General features: G+C 46.4%; 1 protein-coding gene across 1 annotated transcript in view; it reads right to left on the bottom strand.

The window, feature by feature from the left end:
* Window positions 1-1,257: 1,257 nt before the first annotated feature.
* The window catches only part of DPYSL3 (dihydropyrimidinase like 3), a 52,538-nt gene continuing 31,862 nt past the window's right edge, over window positions 1,258-21,933 (bottom strand). Inside the window, exons 4-14 of the mRNA XM_007666397.4 lie at window positions 21,228-21,392; window positions 20,489-20,550; window positions 19,196-19,276; window positions 12,174-12,242; window positions 10,880-11,000; window positions 9,772-9,928; window positions 6,704-6,845; window positions 5,539-5,709; window positions 4,258-4,437; window positions 3,711-3,873; window positions 1,258-1,957 (exon numbers count right to left, since the gene is read on the bottom strand). Of these exons, the coding sequence (XP_007664587.1) occupies window positions 1,869-1,957; window positions 3,711-3,873; window positions 4,258-4,437; window positions 5,539-5,709; window positions 6,704-6,845; window positions 9,772-9,928; window positions 10,880-11,000; window positions 12,174-12,242; window positions 19,196-19,276; window positions 20,489-20,550; window positions 21,228-21,392 (1,400 nt within the window). The 3' untranslated portion in view covers window positions 1,258-1,868. The remainder of the gene's footprint in view (window positions 1,958-3,710; window positions 3,874-4,257; window positions 4,438-5,538; window positions 5,710-6,703; window positions 6,846-9,771; window positions 9,929-10,879; window positions 11,001-12,173; window positions 12,243-19,195; window positions 19,277-20,488; window positions 20,551-21,227; window positions 21,393-21,933) is intronic.

Below are 21,933 nucleotides of genomic sequence, written 5' to 3'. Positions count from 1 at the left end.
TAAAGTTAGCCAAGGCCACCAGCAGGTATCTGTGTGCATGGGGTTAATAGCTACTGAGGGAGAAAGCTACTGCCTCGTGCCTACGGGTGGCGGTCCGGTAACTGCAGAGAGTTGTCTTGTAATTCAGGGCTTCGTGTTCTTGAAGAGACTTGTGTTGTTGTTTGTAGTAGTAACAATAATTGTGGTGTTTGTTTAGTGCTTACTATGTGCCAAGCACTATACAAACACTGGATACATAATAATCATGTCCTAGATGGGGTTTACAGTTTAAGTAGGAGGGAGAATGTGTATTGAATCCCCATTTTACAGATGAGGGACCTGGAGCACAGAGAAGTGAAGTGACTCGCCCAGGGTTGCACAGCAGGTAAGTGATGGAGCTGGGATTAGAACCCACGTCCTCTATCTCCCAGGCCTAGGCTCTTTAAATTAGGCCAGTGTGCTTTATGGCCGACTGAATTGCAGGTTGAACGAGAGAGACGACTACAGGATCAAGCCAAGTCCCGGTCCCGCTTGGGGCTCACAGTTTGAGCAGGAAGGAGGACAGGAGGACCGAGGCACAGGGATGCTAAGTGGCTTGCCCAAGATCAAACAGTAAGCAATTGGCAGATCCTGGATTAGAAGCCAGGTCCTCTGACTCCCAGGCCCGTGGCTTCTTCCACTTGGTCACGCTGCTTTAGAGAAGCAGCATGGTGTAGTGGATAGAGCTGAGGCTTGGGAGTCAGAAGGTCATGGGTTCTAATCCTAGCTCCACCACTTGTCTTCTGTGTGACCTTGGACAAGTCACTTCACTTCACTGTGCCTCAGTTACCTCATCTGTAAAGTGGGGATTAAAACTGTGAGCCCAGTGTGGGACAGGGACTGGGTCCAACCTGATTATCTTGTATCTACCCCAGCGCTTAGAACAGTGCTTGGCCCAGAGTAAGGGCTTAACAAATACCATTATTTTTATTATTCTGGTTGCCTCGGCGGTGCCCGAGGGTCCCATTTAGAGAGATTTGGTGCCTCTCCCCTAAGAGGTGGTGTTTTCTATCACAGATCTCCAAAAGACCACCTGGATGGAATTCAAATGGCGGGTGTGGTTTGTACACAGCTTCCCCACATTTCCCTTGGTTAACCTGCCCGGTCAGCGGGCAGAGAGGCCGGACGGGTAGAAAACAGAAGTTCCCTCCGATCCCCTGTCCCATCTCCCCCAGAGCAACGGGGAAGACCCCGGGGAAAACAACCCAAGGGACCGGCGTGATCAAAGCAGACGGGAGGGACGATTGCTTTTTGTTTTTTAATAAAATGTACAAAGTAATAAAAGCGAACATGAGGCAATGTGACAAGGCTGTTCAAAGGAGACCCCGTCGGACTCTCGAGGGGTCTCGGGGGCCCGTGATGAGCTGACAGCCGCCAAGCCTGACCGGCATCAGGAGAAACAGAAGCACGTTGACACGATACACAACCTCCCCTTCCACATCCCCCAGCCCAGCCACCACCCCTCCACACCCCCCACCCCGCCCCTCGCCCCTCCCCTTCTGCTTGGGTTCCCTCATCCCAAGAGACCTGTTATGCTCTTTTTGGTTCCCGTTATCCCAGCTTGGTCCGTCCCCATCTTGAAATGTGGCAGTACACGAGTGCTCAACACGTTACAGACCCTGAATGAAGGACTTGACTGCATGCATGAAAGTGGAGAAATAAAAATGGAGGTTCAGCATGAACAGAAGAACAAAGCAACAGCGTTAAAGCGTGGCAGAGAGAAGCGTTTGAGAAACCTAAGGCTTAAGGATTCTTCAATCCGAAGTGTTTTCGCTTTCCTTCTTAAATACCCAGGTACCATTTTGGTTTTCACTCTTTCTCTTGTTCCTTTCCTTCTCCTTCTCCGGGATTTAACTCAGGGAGGTGATGTTGGAACGGCCTCCGGGAGGAGCTACGATGCGCTTGCTGGCAGCACGGACTCCCTCGTCCACTTGGGTACCTGGAGTTGGAGAAAAGAGTACAGGTAGGGAAGGGTGAGGGAAAAGCCAGGTTAATGTACGGGGTTCAACTCCCTTACTCCTCCTCCTCCTATTGGAGTATGCCTAAGGGTGGTTAAGAATTAATAATAATAATAATGTTGGTATTTGTTAAGCGCTTACTATGTGCCGAGCGCTGTTCTAAGCGCTGGGGTAGATACGGGGTAATCAGGTTGTCCCACGTGAGGCTCACAGTTAATCCCCCTTTTCCAGATGAGGTAACTGAGGCACAGAGAAGTTAAGTGACTTGCCCACAGTCCCCAAGCAATCAGTCAGTCTGTGCAAGTTCACTCAGTCCTCCTACAGTGCCAGGGTTACAGTCCTGATGAATCCACGTTATTTGTGTCCCTGGACCCAGGTAACGTATGTTCATAACTGTTCCCTCGGACCCTGCGTCTTGTTCTATCCAGATATATTCCCCAATAGCAATCTATCCAACACGTATGGAGAAAATAAGTGTAATGGAAGAACAGAATGCATTTATGCACTTAGGGGAAGCAGCGTGGCTCGGTGGAAAGAGCAAGGGGTTGGGAGTCAGAGATCATGGGTTTGAATCCCTGCTCTGCCACTTAACTTCTCTGTGCCTCAGTTAGCTCATCTGTAAAATGGGGATTAAGACTGTGAGCCCCACGTGGAACAATCTGATTACCCTGTATTTACCCCAGGGCTTATAACAGTGCTCTCTGCACATAGTAAGCGCTTAACAAATACCAACATTATTATTATTTATATTACTACCTGCCTCCCCCTCTAAACTGTCAGCTCGTTCTGGTCAGGGACTATGTCTGTTGATATACCGAAGTCTCCCAAGCGCTTAGTACAGTGGTCTACACACAGTAAATATGCGTTCAATAAATATGACTGTATGAATACTATTCTGCCTATTGGGTTCAAGCTGCCAGGTTGCTTATAGCGGGTTTTCTGGATGTGTCTGTCGCTAACCTCAACCTACTCTGAGTGACCATGACGGTCCTAGTCATTTTCGGGGAATGTGTCTACCAACTCTGTTATATTGCTCTACTGTACTTTCCCAACCACTCAGTACAGTACTCTGCACCCAGAAAACACTCGAGAAATATAAATGATTATTTTCCTTTACTTCTCCCACCATTTCCTTTTGGTTGGGGACTGGGGGGCGGGGTGGGGAGGCTCTATCTGCTGCTCTGTTTCCATAATCCTTTTCCTCAAATGATCAGGAACCCAAAATCCTGATTCCACAGGGCTGGCTAATGAGGCACTTGGCATGCTTAAACATTGGCTGGGCTGTCCCCAAAACCGTTACGAGCCCCCAGTGGCCCCAGAGGACTCTGGGCCACTGCAGCATTATGGCCTGAGGGACCTCCGAAAAGATCACCTTCTAGACTTCTTGTTGGAGCTTCTCACTGGACAGGAGCCACCCGACCGAATCAACATTTTCCCCAGTCTGGGAATAATAATAATGATATTTGTCAAGTGTTTACTATGTGCCAGGCACCTTACTAAGCACTGAGATAGACACAAGCTAATCAGTTTGGATACATTCCATGTCCCACATGGTGCTCACAGTCTTAATCTCCATTTTACAGATGAGGCCCAGAGATGTGAAGTGACTTGCCCTACGTCACACAGCAGACAAGTGGTGGAGCCAGGATTAGAAACCATGACCTTCTAACTCCCAGGCCTGTATTCTAACAACCAGGCCATGATGATGGGCAGCACTGCTGTTCTCACACTTACCCGATAGGCTAAATCCCGACTGGTGGAGATTCCTCACGGGGGGTGTCTGCCGGGTAGGAGACCCCTTGGTGGAGACCGCGGGGGTGCCTCCTTTAGGTGTGGTGGTCAGGTCAAACACCGGCCCGTCGTACATGCCCCTTGGGACCGCGTGCATCTCTGCCATCTGCATTCGGAGAAAGAGGGTCTCAAGAGCACACACGCTAATGGGTGGGGCCCCTAAAATCAGAGTATGGGCCCTGCCACTCTGACAATATGCCCAGTGGGTATGATTACCCCTTCTCTCTCTTCTCTAGCCCCTGAGGGCCAAGGACCAGAGAGGACTATGTTCACTGGGGAGAAAGTGGGTTTAAAGACAAGCTTTCTCAGAGGAAAAGGGGGACATTTGCGAATGGCTCTTGAACCACAAGACTCCTATGGCGTCAAATGATCCCGACTCAGAGAATGCAGACATTTCTCCCACTAGCACTGTCTCTCATAATCTCTCCCTATCCCAGACCCACCCCACCGCAACGATCGTCTCTCCCTGAGGAGAGCTAGGCGCTCTTACCTCCCTCCTGGCTCGGATGCGCTTGTAGATGTAGTCCGAGAAAGGGCTGCAGGGAATGAAGCGACCGGTTCCTTGAGTCACATGCAGGTTCCCATCTTCCAGCATGATCTTGCCCTGGCTGATGACTACCACGGGGGCTCCGCGCAGCTCCATCCCTTCGAAGATATTGTACTCTGCAGCCTGAAAAATGGGGAGATGCCCGTATGGGAACCTGGGGATTACCATTTTAGAGGGGCCCCAGTTCCAAGTCCTGCAGCTGGCCCTGATGACAGCTAGTAGCTTAGGAAAAAACAATCAAGAAAAGCTCACGATGCACCTGCCTTGGGGCAGTGAGGGGCCCTGGGATGGTTCTTGGCGCCAAGATGCAGATCTTGGGGATTACTGGTTGGAAAGTTCCAAAACCAGTTTGGGAATGATCCCTGCAAGTTGAGGAGGGATGACTTTATGAGTCTTCTCCCATGCTGGGGCTGCCTTGGTATGGAAATAGGTAGTGAAGTACCTGCTTCACTCTTCCCCCAACTTTGTAGCCCTCAAAATCCCTACCTGTCCAGAACTCTCTGAGTTGGGCTCCCAGATTGGCTTATATCAGGTCTCTGACCAGTCCTGACAGTTTCGGGATCAAGACAGACAGATTCCAAGTGGTGGCTTTCTAGCCCAGTTAGCTCTTTTTTTATTTATTACTGCCAGGCACCGTACTAAGCACTGAGATAGACACAAGCTAATCAGGTTGGATACGGTTCATGTCCCACATGGGGCTCACGGTCATAATCTCCATTTTGCAGATGAGGTAATTTAGGCACAGAGAAATGAAGTGACTTGCCCAAGGGTACAGAGCAGCAAAGTGGCAGAGGCAGGATTAAAACCCTGGTCCTCTGACTTCCAGGCCCGCGCTCTACCTACTAGGCCAGGCTGCTTCTGCAACTGCCATGCTCCGTCACAGGAACTAATTACACCAAACACTCTTTACTGAATTGCTGGGTAGACTCCATTTTGCTTGCTTTTTCCTGTGTAATTATTGTTTTCATTGTGGTATTTGCTAAACACTTACTATGTACTAATGCTGGAGTAGATAGAAGATTATCAGGTCCCTGTCTACACCATGAAAAGTCTGTCCCCTCCCACCCTCCGCACTTTCTAAGATCCCTTCCAGCTTTCAGACCCTTTACTCGATATGAGAAAACTGGCACTTATTAGCACACCCCCAACCTCATCCCGGGAGACCCTCAATCCTGCCTCGAGTCCAAAGTCCCCCTTTCTCGGACTCCCCCAAGCATAACTTACCGACTGGTGGCTCTTAGCTGAGACTATCTTCACGGCATCTGGATCCCATATGACCAGGTCGCTGTCAGACCCCACGGATACCCTCCCCTTCCGGGGGTACAGGTTGAAGATCTTTGCCGCGTTGGTGCTCGTCACGGCTACAAACTGATTTTCATCCATTTTCCCAGTAGCCTGTTGCGGGGGGAACAAATGACTGGCTATTAGCTCAGCAGGGAAACTACCACCAGGAGATGGGCCTGTGACATTTGTGAGAGTCTACCCTGATCAGAGACCACAAAGCCTTGGGATGGATAGCTGCTTTGTCCCCCACACGTTTTGAAACTGCTCAAAAATCACAAGGCTGCAGGGGAAACTCCAAAAGTCCAGGATAAATTGCGGGCGGTCACCTACTGTAGGTATCTGCTAAGGCTGTTAGTGTTCCCCAAAGCACTTATGTTTATATCTGTAATTTATTTATATTAACGTCTGTCTTCTGCTCTAGACTATAAGCTTGTTGTGGGCAGGGAAGGTGTCTGTTTATTGTTCTATCGTACTCTCCTTAGCACTTAGTACAGTCCTCTGAACCCGGTAAGTGTTCAATAAATATGACTGATTGACTGGACTCTTCTGTTCCCGGAGAAAAAGGATCCACTATAGAGTTCAACTCTGACCATTTCCTCCCAGGCACATTTTGAGAAAACAGACTCTCTCAGGGAAGACATCAGTAAGAGCCTTCTTGAAACCAGAGCTAGGCAGATAAGTGCTTAAATGACCCAAGAATTTACAATGTAGTGAGCACTGTGCTAGGATCTGGGGAAACCCCATGGGGCTCACTAACTGAGAGGTAGGGAGAGAAGATTATTTTATCCCTGATTTAGAGATGAGAAAACTGAGGGAGAGCAAGGTTGACTGACTGACCCAAGATCACACTGTAGCCAGTGGTAGTACTAATCTCCTGATTTCCTGACTACCTGACCCATGCTTTTCCCCCTAGGCCATTCTGCCTCTCTTCCGCAAGTAGATTCCTACAAAACGGTGGTGGTGGAAAGCCAACATGGTGCCCGTGTTGGGGGACAAGTGTGGGGTTCCCAAAGCCCAAAACCATACGTTCCCCACCCTGTCCCACCCGTCCTGTGCACTGTCCCCCCTCCCCTCTTGTCCCTTCCATCCAACCCGGGCCCCTCACCACTGCTTTGTCCCAGATGACAGACATCCTCTCCTCGATTCCATTCGTTCCCTCCGGGATTGCCGTGAAGTTGTCTTTTCCAATTGCCTTCTGGGCAGTGCTGAATGTGCAGTGGGCACTTCCTGAGATCTGCAGGTCACCGCTGTCCAGGCAGAAAGGCTCCAAGTGAGAGGCAAGATACAAGGCCAGGCCAGGGAAGGGGGGATGGCCTGTCCTTGCTGAGCCTATCCTGATCCGGGCCAGGCGGCCCCAGCAGGAGGACAGGGATAAGCATTCTGAGGCCCGAGCCAGGATATATACCTTAGATTTATGGACACGGAAGGAGGCCCATAGGCTGGCTTGGATGGAATAGAGGGCCTGAATCCTGTCCCTTCAATATAAATGGAGAAGGGTTCTAGTGGATGGAGCATGGGCCTAAGAGTCAGAAAGGCCTGGGTTCTAATTCCGACTCCATTTGTCTGTTGTGTTACCTTGGGCAAGACACTTCACTTCTCTGTGCCTCAGTTACCTCATCTGTGAAATGAGGATTAAGACTGTGAGCCCCATGTGGGACATGGACCGTGTCCAATTTACTAGCTGGTATCTACCCCTAGTGCCTGGCATATAGTAAGCACTTAACAAATACCACAGTTACTATTACTGTTATTATCATTATGTCTTTGCCCTTCAGTCTCTCTATCCTGACCCTGGAGAAAGCACTTGGACGGCAGGTCTCTGACCACTACCCTCTGTAACGGGTTGAAGAGCTACTGGGGTGGTTATTATGTATTATTATTATTATGGTATCTGTTAATTACTATATGTCAAACATTGTTCTAAGTGCTGGTGATAGATAGGCACTGAGGGAGGCAGCATGGCTTACTGGGAAGAGCATGGGCTAGGGAGTCAGAGGACTTGGATTCTAATCCCCACTCCACCACTTGTCTGCTGTGTGACCTTGGACAAGTCACTTAACTTCTCTGTGTCTCAGTTACCTCATCTGTAAAATGGGGATTAAAAGTGTGAGCCCCACATGGGACAACCTGATTACTCTGTATCTACCCAAGAGTTTAGAACAGTGCTTGGCACGTAGTAAGCGCTTAACAAATACCATCATTATTATTATTATTATACAAGTTAATCAAGTCAGAAAGAGTCCCTGTCCCATATGGTATGTCCCATACCCTATTTATATTGCACCCTATTTATTTTGTACCCTATTTATTTTGTTAATGAGATGCACATCCCCTTGATTCTATTTATTGCTACTGTTTTTGTCCGTCTGCCTCCCCCGATTAGACTGTAAGCCCGTCAATGGGCAGGGATTGTCTCTAACTGTTGCCACATTGTACATTCCAAGCGCTTAGTACAGTGCCCTGCACATAGTAAGCGCTCAATAAATACTATTGAATGAATGACTCAGTCTAGGTAGGAGGGAGAACAGATATTGAATCCCCATTTTACAGATGATGAAGCTGAGGCACAGAGAAGTGAAGCGACTTGCCCAGCATCACACAGGAGGCCACTAGCAGAGCCAGCATTAAAACCCAGGTTTTCTGATTCCCAGGCCCGTGCTCTTTCCACTAGGCAACACTGCTTCCCCAGTTGATGGTTTGCTGTACAGATCTCTGGCATTGAGGGGTCCCAGGCCCTTGCAGAGCAGGGAGAAAAGCTACCCGTTACTGTTTTTCTGATTCTTTTAGAGTATGGCACTGGCAGAGATGGTGAGGGGAAGGGGATGGCAAGGAACGGATGTATTCATTGTATCAATTTCCACTCTCATCCTGTCAGGGAGCTGTGGATCGGGGAGAGCAGGCTGAGAGGATGGAATGGACTTCGAACATAAGAAGGAAGGTACTCGATGGCTACGAAGAAGGAAACTGGCCCAGATCCAGGAATCGATATGGAATGAGTGCAGAAACAAGAAGGGAGCCCCAGGGACCGAAAGACAGGTCCAGATCCTCTCTGGGTTCGCCTGCCTGACTCCTGGGCAGTGATCAGAGGCTTTCTGCAAGTGAGGTAGAGGGGAGAAGCTCATTTATGATGAGGAGAAACCTAGTGACTACATTTCTGAGAGCCTCAATACCCACTTCAAAACCATCAGACAATAAAATAAACTCATTGTGGGCAGGGAACAGGTCTACCGACTGTTGTATTGTACTCTCCCAAGGGGTAAACACAGTGCTCTGCACACAGTAACTGCTCAGTAAATATGACTGCTTGACTGAAAACCAGCATCCTTTCCCGGCCCTTTGCTGAGGAACCGTGAGTTACGGTTGTCCCCAAGAGGGGAGGTATACAATGTCCTCACCATCCAAAATGTTTAATCAGGATGCTGGTAATTTTGACAGAATTCCAGGCGTGAAAGGCCTTTTCCAAGCATGAAGGAGCCAGATCCAAGCTCTATCCAGTAAGGCTTTAAATATTTATCTGTCTAGGATCTACTTTGGGTCAGCTCCACTCATACCACAGCAGCAATTCAAATCAAAGCTCATTCAGGTCCTCTATTCTATTACTCACTAAGCCATTTATCCCTCAAAGCATCGTTCTAGTGAAAGCCCATCCACTGAGTCACTTTCCACTGGCCGCCCTCTCACCTTCTAACTCCACGGTCCACTTTATATAAGTATCAGACTCTCCGAAACACTTAGTACAGTGCTCTGCACACAGTAAGTACTCAATAAATATTTTTGATGATTGACTGATAGATAGGAGTAGAGTCAGCATCCCCGATCTTTCTTGGCCTCTCGCCCCACAGTCTTCAGTCACCAGCTCGTTCATTTTTTTTTTTAATGGTACTTGGTAAGCATTACTACGTGCCAGGCACTGTATTAAGCTCCAGGGTAGACACAAGCTAATCAGTTTGGACACAGTCCATGTCCCACAGTGGGGTTCACAGTCTGTTCACAGTCTTCATCCTCTTTTACAGATGAGGTAACTGAGGCACAGAGAGAAGTTAAGTGACTTGCCCAAGCCACAAGTGGTGGAGCCAGAATTAGAACGTGGGTCCTATGACTCCCAGGCCCATTCTCTATCCACTAGGCTACACTGCTTTTTACTGTAGTAGAACTGGGTCCCCCGGCACCTACCTGGCCAGTAGGGAGCTGATGTAGTCAGGGGTGGTTGGGTCGGGGCTCAGAGGCGGGGAGGTGACGAATGCGGCCGCTTTGGCCCAGTTCTTGCTCCAATAGTGGGTCCCATCTGTGCCCAGGCTGGCTGTGATTGGTTCACCAAACACCACGTTTCCTGGAGGGAAGAAAGATGGATGCAGGGATGGAGGAGAGGTGTCGTCAGGCCTCCTGACCTGGCTTCAGAGCCAAGGAAGTCACAGGTCCAGCATCTTCCATGAAAGTAAAGGGACTTTCTGGTTTTCCAGGCATATAATAGAGCCTTCCCCAGCCCCTCAGTAGCCTTCTCATGCAGATTCCTTTCTCTGCTTGTTGGCTGTTTAGTATTTCTTAAGCTAAGGACTGGGAATCAAATCAAGAAGTAAGCCGTTTTGGAGGAGTCAGGACCAGATACAGGGCCATTGGCTGGGTGGAAACTTGGTCTTGTGTTGGTTGTGAAGACTTTGGAAACAGGTGTCATTTTGGATAAGGGGCAGGTAAGGAACTCTTACTCATTCATTCCCTCTAAACCTTGTCTGTCTCCTGGTGATCTATGGAAAAGAGAAGATCCTCAAACACCCTCCCAGAAGCTGAGGCTGCAAGGACTTCCAGTTTTCCCCCATAAAATACCAAATTCTACTTCAGAAACTTAAGAAATTCTAAAATACACACTGGCACCTTAAATGGCCCACAGATCCATTAAACAGCATTGGCAATCTTCCTAATTTCCTTGTGGCCTTACTCACTGCCTGAAGGAGTTTCAGGGTCAAAAGATACAGGAATTAGGAATTTCCTCTACATGACCATTTCCCATTCTGCCCTGCCGACAGAAAAGCAGAGTTTCAGAGAAGCATTTTTATCGGTGCCAAACAGGAAGTGTTACACTCATCCGTGGAAAGCGACTACACCGTTACTAACTGCAGAGACCTTGGGATGTGTGGTACAGGCCCAATTATCGGCAACTGGAAGGAGAGACAGGTCTTTCAGTGAACAATGGAGTTATAAGAGGGACTCTATTCTTAGAACAACTTTTGAGATAAATAGGCAGCAAGGGGCTTAGGGAGTGAAGGCAGAAAGTGGAGAGCCAGACCTCTTTTCCTGGCTTGTGAAATGAGGTCAGCAGCACTCTTGCTCATGACTTTGGTGATGTAGAGAGGGCAGTTGGTCTGGCTGGCAATGGTGATGGCCCGGAACACAGCTTCAGCCTCCAGCTAGAACGGGAAGAGAAATACATCATCAGTGAGAGCCGCAGCTAGGCGGGGTTGGAGGAGATCTCTGTAAAACTGTACTAAGTGCTGTGGGGGATATAGGCAAATCAGGATGGACACGGTCCCTCTCCCACGTGGGGCTCACAGTCTCAATCCTCATTTTACAGATGAGGGAACTGAGGCACAGAGAAGTGAAGTGACTTGCCCAAAGTCACAGAGCAGACAAGTGGGGGAGTTGGCATTAAAACCCATGACCTTCTGACTCACTGGAGAGAAAAGTTAAATGTGTTAGATAATACCTGGATCTGTAGCCTCGGAACTGTACCTTTTAAGCACTTGACATTCACCCCACTCTCAGCCCAACAACATCTATGTTCATTCCCAAAATTCATTTATTTATTTCTAATTATGTCCGTCTCCCCCTCTAGGCTGTAAGATCACTGTGGGCAGGAATCGTGTCCACTCACTCTGGTGTATTGTACTCTTCCGAGTGTTTAGTACAGTGCTCTGCACACAGTAAGTGCTCAATAAATACCACTGATTGACTGAACGATATTACAACCATAGCCTTGAGGAGGGGTGTCCAGGAGTCCTGATATACCGTCAGAGACCAAGTCCAGGGCCCGATGGATTACGGACCTGACTCAGAATGGCAAAGCTGCCTGATTCGACACATAAAACCACAGGCAATCTCCCTTTCTCCCATTAATGTAGTCGAACTTCGGGGGAGACTAGAAGAGTGAGAGCAACACTTCTCTTTGGCTCCCCTCCAATCTGGATAACAATTTAGCAAATGCCTTTCAGGTGATGCTTGGACTCCTGTCTGATTCTCGCACTCATCCAATCACCTCAATCTCCCATCTTTGTGGGTATTCCAGGAGATTTAACCACTCACTCTGACTGCATCACTAATAGGGACTTGAAAGAAAGGCTGCTTCCTTCTAGACTGGGAACCTGTTGTGGGCAGGGAATATGCCTATCAACTCCGTTGTACTGTACCTTCCCAAGCACTTAGTACAATGCTCTGCATATAGTAACTGCTCAAAAAATACGATTGAATGAATAATGGCTTCCAATAACTTCCTGCACTTAGTACTGTGACTACCAGATAGAAAGTGCTTAACGAATGCCATAAAAATAAAACCACCTGTCTCTGGGGCGACAGGTCCTGCTTACCTCTTCTGGTCTACTCAGCACGTGACCTTCTGGACCAGTGATTCCCATTTCCAACATCCTGGTTTGCTCCTAGATGAACGAGACAGAGAATGAACAGTTAACATGGGGAAAATCTGGAAGCGAGCTTCAAACTAAGAAGATGTATGAGATGAAGAAGACTAAGGCAGCAAATGGAGGAATTTTTGTCTTTTAATTTTTTTGTTTCAGAAAGCCAATCGGTGTCCTGAAGAAATACCAATAGGCAAATCTGAGACACTTAAGGTGGTTTCTCAGAGCAAGTGAAACAGTTCGCTGCTAGAGAAGATTAGACAGTGGTCTTTTATTTGGAGACTAGATCCAATTTTTCTGGAAATCATCTACTTTTACCCAACTTCTGCCATCTGTGGATGCAATCGTCAACCTTGCAGTGTGTGTATGGGGTGACTAGCTGTACAAACTTACGAACATACGCTTATAATCTATTTCCCCTATCTGTAATTTATTTTAATTTGTTTCCCCCTATAGACCGTAGACTGCTTGTGGACAGGGATCATGCCTACCAACTCTACTTTAATGTACAATCCCAAGTGCTTAGTATAGTGCTCTGCACATAATAGTGGTCGATAAATACCATTGATTGATTGATTGATTAGGGTTGTCTTGGGATCGGGAAAGGAGGTGCCCCAGAAGGACGGGGTGTACCTTAAACACCCCTCTCTTCCCTGGCCTTTCACAGACAGCAGGTCCACAGACAGTCAGAAAACCACTGAGCAGTTCAGGGGTTCAAAGAAATTGCCCTCCCCCTGCACTAACCCATGGAAAATCCTCCTCATTTAACCCATGGAAAATCAGTACAGAAAGTGCCTGTTTAGATCTGCCAATTATAATAAGCCAAGCCACCATGCTTCTCTGGATTCCTCCCTTTCTCCCCCTCCCGAGATTACATCAAAACACTCATAATGAAAAGTTCTCACCTAGGAATCATAATATCTGGTAAGCACACGTTACTGAAAGAGGAAAAAACATTCTCGATCAAGCTTAGGGGGCTTCTCCAGTCATGCTTTGAATTACATGGTAATTGTAATTGTAGTTTATCAAGAAATTGTTTGGTCTTGGAATTTCACTGTTCTGCTTCCGGCAAGGGGGGCAGAAAAAGAAGTCTTTCGTACTTGGCGGCTGGAGGCAGATTGGATTCAGAGACAGGATAACGGCACTCGCGGTCAGGTCATTTGCAAACTTCTGTTCTGGCTTGTCCAAGAGTACATTGGATCATTTTCCCCCTTGAACACTTGGGTTCTCTTGGTCCCCAAAATACACAGCTCACAACTGCTGATAAATAATCCCTTTCATTCTTTAGAGACATTCTTTAGGGTTCTGTTCTTTTTAGGAATTGCTAATTACGCATGTCACTTTGATGCTAAAAATTGGCCATCTGTCTCCTAGCCTTCTTCCACATACGGTATGCCTGCATTGAATTGCTAAGTAAACCCATCCCATCACCCCTAGCACACCAACTGCCACCGTGAATCCCATGTGGAATAGTGACTATGTTGGACCTGATTATCTCCCTGATTATCTCCCTCAACTGCTCAGCACAGGACTTGGCACATAGTAAGTGCTAGATGAATACCACAATCATCGTTATTTTGGAGGTTTAGAAGTCACTTTAGATGGTGCACATGATAGCAGAAGCACCTGATATTCACTAAGGGTGCAGAAAGTGGCAGCTATTATCTCTCTGGTGAGCAAATACTATAAAAATCCTTTTGACTGAATTTACAGATAGGAAACATTGCAAGTTATTTCTACTATCAATTGGATTTGCAAAGTATTTTTAAAATTTGTGCAATAGGGCATCACTTTCCAGGTGAAAATACTATTGATTTCTAAAATATATACTAGCATCATTTCCTTTTTGTATTAACTAGAGAAACCTTTATCCTAAAGAAAACCCTAGCTGATCCAGACTAGAAGGAGAGAGCGGGGAAAGCCTGAAGAATGGATGGAGTGGAAGATTTGTTTCCTAGAGATAGAAATCATGTTTTTGTCTTATTTGCTTATTCTTATGCTTATTTCAAATTCTGTCACAAATTATTACCACTACTAATAATAGGAATTGTGGCATTTGTTAAATGCTTACTATATTTCAAGCACTGAATTAAGAGCTGAGCCAAAATAAGATAATTAGGTTGGAAACAGGCCCTGTCCCATAAGGTGCTTTTAGGTGCTAATCTAAGGCAGAAGCATTAATTCTATCAAAGATTATGCACGGTGTTCTCCATTTAAGACATTCCAGGGGCAGATACCATTGGAGTGTGAGAAAAACACATTCATTTAACGCCCCACATCATCACAGCCATGTACAAACAGTGGATGCTATAACCAAACAGATGCTAAGATGGAGGAAATCATAACGGGTTGTTGGGAAAACATTTTCTTTTATAAGAAGATCAACCTGATGAGCTGAAGCTTTCCACACATTTCAGCTTATTATTGCATCGCAACCTATTTAGACTAGATCTTTGTAAATGATTGAGATGAAACAATGCAAGAAAATTAAAGGAAAATTTCACTAAAATCAAACATACAGCCTGCCATGCAAATGCTTCAGGATAGCATCAGCTAGAAATTGCAAATATTCGTTTAGGAAATATTTGTGATTTTTTAATGTAAAGATGGAGGGGTACAGGGGTGGGGAAGTGAGAAACAGTGTGGCTCAGTGGAAAAGAGCACGGGCTTTGGAGTCAGAGGTCATGAGTTCGAATCCCAGCTCTGCCACTTGTCAGCTGTGTGACTGTGAGCAAATCACTTTACTTCTCTGTGCCTCAGTTACCTCATCTGTAAAATGGGGATTACGACTGTGAGCCCCACGTGGGACAACCTGATTCCCCGTGTCTACCCCAGCGCTTAGAACAGTGCTCTGCAGATAGTAAGCGCTTAACAAATACCAACATTATTATTATTAAGTGGTGCAGGGCAGACAGGGGAAAGAGTGAGGGATGGCACTAGGCTGTTAAGATATTCAATCCCCCAAAGGGATTTCCCAAATTCTCAGCCCGATTAGACTCAGCCTCCCTAAATAGGCAGGAGCAGCTCACTTCTTTCATCACAGTCTCAGAAGGGCAAGTCTAACCATTATGTAGCCGGAGTTACGGCTCTCTTGGAGCCAGGCCTCACAGATGGAGCCACAGCCAAGCCGGAAAAAAAAGCTGATACGACTCCAGAGAACTTAACCCTACGTGGAGCTGCTCTTCAGTGCCAGACTTTGATGCTCTTCACAATGGCATATAAAGTCCAAAAGTTGAAAGACCTTGTCACCTTAAATCACTATCCCCTCCACAGTACTGTACGTCAATATTACCAAGTTTCACGCTCTATTCCGCTCATTTCTGTATTCCCACAGCACACTGGCCACACACAAAATGGACAAACCTTAGTCCTCAAACATAACAACACAGATCTACCTCCATTACTCCCCCTAACTCTGAACTGCCATTTTCATTCCACAAGTCCCTGTCTCGCCCACTCACCCACCCCCAATCCCTTTCCAAATCTGTCCTCGGCTCCCATTAAGAACTCCAGGGGTCTTGATCTTCTCCACTTAACCCAATCTATCTTGCCCCCTCGGGCACCCTGTTCCAATCCACTTCTCCCAAGGCTCAAGACACCTCTCTTCCCCCCGCATTCCTCCCCTAACTCTAACCCACCAATTCCCACTCCTAGATCACCCTATCAAGTCACTTCCTCCACTCTACCATTCCTCCAGTGACCCTTGCAGAAATCCAAAAACCAAGCTGACCTCTATCACTAAACATTTAGTCTTTCTGTCCTTTCACTTGCAAAATAACGCTACTGCTCCTCCCTAGTCGACTCCCTTGCCCACAGCTCCCCATCGACTATTTCAACTCTTCAAATCCCTCCTTAGATCTCTAGAGAGCTTTCTTCTCCCTCCTTAATTCCTTGGAAACAATTTCATTAATAAGATTTGAGGCCAATAGATTTGAGCTTCTCATGACTTGCTTTTCCTCCTCAACTTACCATATGTCCCCATTCTTTATTCACAGCTGCTTTCCCAAAGATCTCAGATCTACTTATGAAACTAACACATCTCCTTTCACCTATAAAAACCCTGGCTTCCATCCTCCTCCCCTCTTTCATGCTCTTTACAAATTCTTCCTCGCCTTGGCCTAATTCCCTGTTTTGTGATCTCAGGCAAGTATCAACTTCTCTATACTTCAGTTTTCTCATCTGTACAATGGGGATTAAATAGACTGTCTTCCTGTTCTCTTAGACTGTGAGCCCCGCGTGGAAATGGGACTCTGTCCAACCTGACTACTGTATATCTATCCCAGAGCTTCGTACAGTGCTTGGCACAGGGTAAGTGCTTACCTGATACCACAATGATCATGAATTCCCCTCTGTCTTTAAACGTCCCTAAGTCTCCCTTACACTAAAAACAGTCCTTGACACCAAAGTACTCTCCCCTTATCACTCCGGTTTCCCTTCCCCAACTCCTCTAGTAGTCTGATTCACCTCCTGCTTCCACTTCTGCTCTTCTAAATCTCTGCTAGACACCTTTCAATTTAGATTTCATCTTCACTCTACTGAAATCAGTTTTGAGTGTCTCCTGGTGCACTCTAATGGCCTCTTCTCTTTTCTAACCATCTTTGCTATTTTTGGTCTGGTGGATCATCCTGTCTGAAACACCTCACTGGCCTTGGTTTTAGAGATACAACTTTCTACTGGTTCTCATTCTAACTCTTCAACTGTTCCTTCATTTCATTTGCTGGCTCCTCTTTCTCTCCTTTTAACTCTGTTTCTCAGGGCTCAGTTCTGGGGCTCACTAGCCTCTTTAACTCTCTCGGGGCTCTCGGCAGCTCATTTGCATCTATCACTCAAATCTCCCGTTCCAGTCTTGACCTCTTGTTATCGCTCTACAACACTGTCATTAGTCCATCTCCTGGTGAGACTGGGTGACCCACTGGCATCTTAGATTGATGACCCATACTGGACTCCCTTCCTCCTCTCTTGAACCTTCTCCTTTCCCTAACTTTCCACCACAGTCATCAACACTACCATCCTCACGTGACCATCTGCCTAGATCTCTCAGGGCAGTAGAAGGGGAAATGACAGACTTTCCACCATGATGTACACCTGATTTGAGGGAAGTTTGTTTTATATGCCCTGGCTCACCAAGTAACATTTTCAAAACACCAAAACTCCTGTCCACTGTCTGCAATACTCTCCACTAGCTGGCTCTCTGTGATCTATCTGTTCCCTTTTCCTACAACACACTAGGTTGAGCTCTTCATTCTTTCCAAGGAAACCTGCTAACCAACCTTTCCTTTCGATTCTCTTACCTATCGCTCACCCTTTCTCCATGCCTGGAATACGGTCCCTACTCAACTTTGCCAAAACAATCCTTCCCTTCCAAAGCTCTCCTCCAGAGGGATTTTCGAGATTGATTCTCACCCCCAACTCAAATCTTCCCATTATACCGGTCCCTTAGCCGTCTAAGCTTTCTTATTTGTTGATTGATTTAATTCTGACTGATCAAATTTTGATCAATCTAATTTTGATCGATTGATATAATTTTGATCCATCAATCTAATTTTGCTCCAGATCTAATTTTGCTTGATTGATTTAACTGACTTTCCAAGTTATGATAATCATTCATTTCTACTCTATTTGTCAATTTATGTCTCCTTGTCTCACCCTACACCTCAGGGCTTGAGATCCAGACTTATATTTCTTCTGAAAGTTCCCAGATGTCTAGTAAATAGTTGGCACTCAATAAGTATCACTGAAAACGATCTACATGTTCAGAAACTCAATGGAAATCAAAGGAGAAGGAGATATGGCCCCCTTATTGGGGGAAATCAAAGGAGAAGGAAATAAGGCCCCAAGTTGGAGAAGAGTATCTTGCTCGAGATTTAATGAAGCACTAATTAGAGCTGTTACCCAGCTGGTATGGCCTCTCACATCTGGTCCATTCTTGCTGCCTCAAGGGATACATCAAGCTCATTGTGCAGGATGGAAATTGGGAGGGAAAGAACTCTCCTGGCCCCCTGAGAGATTATCAGATGTACCACGGGACCCAATATGTCATTTCTTTTCCACTCCGTGCTCCAATGGAGCTCCCCGCCATTGTGACTAGGAGAGGCAGTGTGGCTTAATGGACAGAGCATGGGCCTGGGAGTCAGAAGGACCTGGGTTCTAATCCTGGTTCCATCTGTCTGCTGAGCGATCTTGGGCAAGTCACTTCACTTCTCAGGGCTTCAGTTACCTCATCTGTAAAATGAGGATAAGAGTCTGAGCCCCAAGTGGGATAGGGACTGTGTCCAACCTAACTTGCATCTATTCCAGTGCTTAAAACAGTGCTTGGCACATACTAATAATAATGTTGGTATTTGTTAAGCGCTTACTATGTGCAGAGCACTGTTCTAAGCGCTGGGGTAGACACAGGGGAATCAGGTTGTCCCACGTGGGGCTCACAGTCTTCATTCCCATTTTACAGATGAGGGAACTGAGGCCCAGAGAAGTGAAGTGACTTGCCCAAGGTCACACAGCAGACAAGTGGCAGAGCTGGGATTCGAACTCATGACCTCTGACTCCAAAGCCCGTGCTCTTTCCACTGAGTAAGCACTTAAGATGTACCATAATAATTATTATTAGGAGGGGCAGACAGTTCCATAGCCTGTGTTCAAGACCCATTCCTGGACTGTCTGGGAACTGTGGGCTCTGCATCCAACTCCAGCATTTAAAGCTCCTGCTTTTTGTTTTTCCTCCATTCACTCTACAGAATGCCCTCCCACAAGAAACCAAGCTCAGATATTATCCAAATTCTTATCAGTAAGAGACCTCCACAATATTTTCTCCAATCGTAAGACAGGGTGGGAAAGATAGGAGTGCAGTGTTAGAAGGGATGAGGGAGAGAAAGTGGGGTGAGAGGGAGGGAGGTAAGTGGAAAAGCGGCGGTGAGGAGAGAGGAAGGAACAGATCGGGGAAAGATGTCAGGAAGGATAGGAGGGAGCGAATGTTACCTGTGCGATGATGTCTCCATTTTCAGCATGAACTTGGGCTATAGCACCCAGTTCCCCAAGGCAGCTAAAGATCTCATACAGCTGAAAGGAAAAAGGTAATAATAATAATGATAATAATAATGATGGTATTTGTTAAGCGCTTACTACGTGCCAAGCACTGTTCTAAGCACTGGGGTAGATACAAGGTAATCAGGTTGTCCCATGTGGGGCTCACAGTCTTCATCCCCATTTTACAGGTGAGGTAACTGAAGCACAGAGAAGTGAAGTGACTTGCCCAAAGTCACCCAGCTGATAAGTGGCAGAGCCGGGATTAGAACCCGCGTCCTCTGACTCCCAAACCCGTGCTCTTTCCACTAAGCAGCACTGCTTCTCTGATACCAATGACACCTCACAGCAGATCCCAAAAGAACATTCCCCTCTAGATTGTGAGCTCGCCATGGGAAGGATGGTGCCCGATGGTGTTATACTGCACTCTCCCAAACGCTTAGTACACTGCTTTGCACACTGTAAGCGCTCAAGAAATACGACTGAATGAACTTCAAAGACTCTTAGTGACCAAAGGAAGGTCTTTCTCCTTGAGGTTCTAACTTGTATCCCAATGCAACTGGCATGAGAAAGGAATTATTGCTTGAACAAAGCTGAGCTAGGACCAGGAAGAGGGAATGAGCAACCACAAGGGAAGTTGGAAAGTTCTCTCCAGAGCTTAGTGTTTGACACATAGTAAGCACTTAATATAACAGTGATAATAATAATACTTTTAAAAGATAAGGGAAAACCTGGGAATATATCACTTAATATAACAGTGATAATAATAATAATACTTTTAAAAGATAAGGGAAAACCTGGGAATTTGGCTTCTCCTTTCAGAGCTCTTCAGTCCCACGCCCTCCGCCCCCAAATCCATTGTCCACTGGCCCATCTCTGAGGCAAAGCAGTGGCCACAGTACAATCGATCCCATAAAGGCTGTGTTAGAAAGTAAATACTTCCTTGCTATCATCCACACTCAGCTTCACGTGGGCCCAAGATGAGACTCAGTGGCTGATTAAGGAGCAGTTCCTCTTTTGTTCAAAATTACAGTCACAGAGAGGAATGGTTCCTATTACAGGGTGCTTGGCTGGAGTCATGTAGAGAGGCCTGCAGCCTCCCTTAGCTACAGCGTTCTTGCTGTTTCTGGGTTTTCTCACAGTGACCCCAGCCAAATGATCTAGTGACTCTTGCAAATGGCAACAATTCGCAACAATTCGGCTCGGAAAAGACAAGCCACCAAACGCCAGAAAATAATGCAACATTACCTCTGTGTTGGACATCTGATACAAGTCCTTATAGGCCATGTAAACCATGAAGGAGTTAACTCCTAAAGGAGACAGGAAAACAGGGTAAAGGCCTATTAAACAAAATGATTCTCTTCCCTTCCCCCCCAAGTCCCCTTCTTCTTCCCGAACTCCAAAGCAGCTTGTGATTAGTTCCCAGTCTATCAAGCCAAAGGCTGATGGCAAGAGGTAGAGGGGAAAATCCATGAGTTTCTTGGTGTTTGCCAAGGCTCGTTTGGATCCCTCCCAATTCCAAGATAACTAAACCCCCAGCGGGTCCTTAATGGGGGAAAAAAAGGAAAAGAAAGGGTAAAGTTGTGGATGTTAAATGGTCCCTCTCTAAACTCTTCACGTTCCCCTCTACGTCCCCAACTTCTCTCTCAGACCCAATTTCAGACCTTTCGTCTTTGAGTCATTTAAACCCCTCTTAAATCTATTTTCAGCCTGCTCGGCTCCTTTTGCTTACTACAAAAACTGTGTTTTCTTGGACTGGGCCTAGTTTTTTGGTAATGTGTGAATAAATCCATATTCATACAGTCCACATCTTTCGAGGTTGTCCTTAACTCACAATCCCTCACTGCTTTACTCTCTCCACACCTTATGCTGCCAGAATTTAGAGATCTGGGACAGGCAGGGAAGTAGGAGGTTGCTGTAAAGGGCTCAAAAAGGAAAGGGGCTAAGAAGTCAAGGGGGCAAGGGGCAATAGCTTCCTACAGCTCACCTTTCTCTTTGATGAGGGTCTGCACTTCCTGTTTGGTCCTGTCGTTCCAGTTGGTGATGTCCACGTGCAGGGCATAGTCACAGCAAGTCTTCCCATCTGCCCACTCTCGCCACTTCTCATACGCCTCTGCCAGGCTGGACTCAGGTTCTGGGATCACATGATCAACTGAACAAGTACAAAAAAGGGAGAAAATGAGAATACACCCTTTCTTACAGCCTCCCTTACCACCCTGCTCTCTGGTGCTCATTTCCAGGACTTCAAATCAGACTTGCAGATACATTCCAAAAAGTTTAATCGGGCCGCTGGATTTACATCTATCCGCCTTTCACTTGGCATGGATTCGATGTATCTGTCACGTGCATCAGTAGCCTACAGAAATACAATATTGCTATACCCCAATTAGCACTTTCAATTGGTGCCATGAAAGTAGAGCATTATGTAAAATAATACTAAATAAAGCATGGGAAACTATGCATTCCAATATCACCCCAAAATGGACTAAAACACTGTAAATATATTGAAAAATAGTGATTAAAAAACACAACAAAGTCACACAATCAAATATCAACATAAACATCAATCGATGGTATTTATTGAGAGCTTACTCTGTGCAGAGCACTGTACTAAGCACTTGGGAGAATACAACAGAGCTAATAGACACATTCCCTGAATATACATCATTAATGAAAAAATTCTGAATTAAAGT

This window comes from Ornithorhynchus anatinus, chromosome X1 (genome assembly GCF_004115215.2).
Source record: "Ornithorhynchus anatinus isolate Pmale09 chromosome X1, mOrnAna1.pri.v4, whole genome shotgun sequence".
In the NCBI taxonomy this organism is placed as follows: Eukaryota; Metazoa; Chordata; class Mammalia; order Monotremata; family Ornithorhynchidae; genus Ornithorhynchus; species Ornithorhynchus anatinus.
Note: the sequence above shows the minus strand (reverse complement) of the source record. Positions and strands in the feature narration are given on the sequence as shown.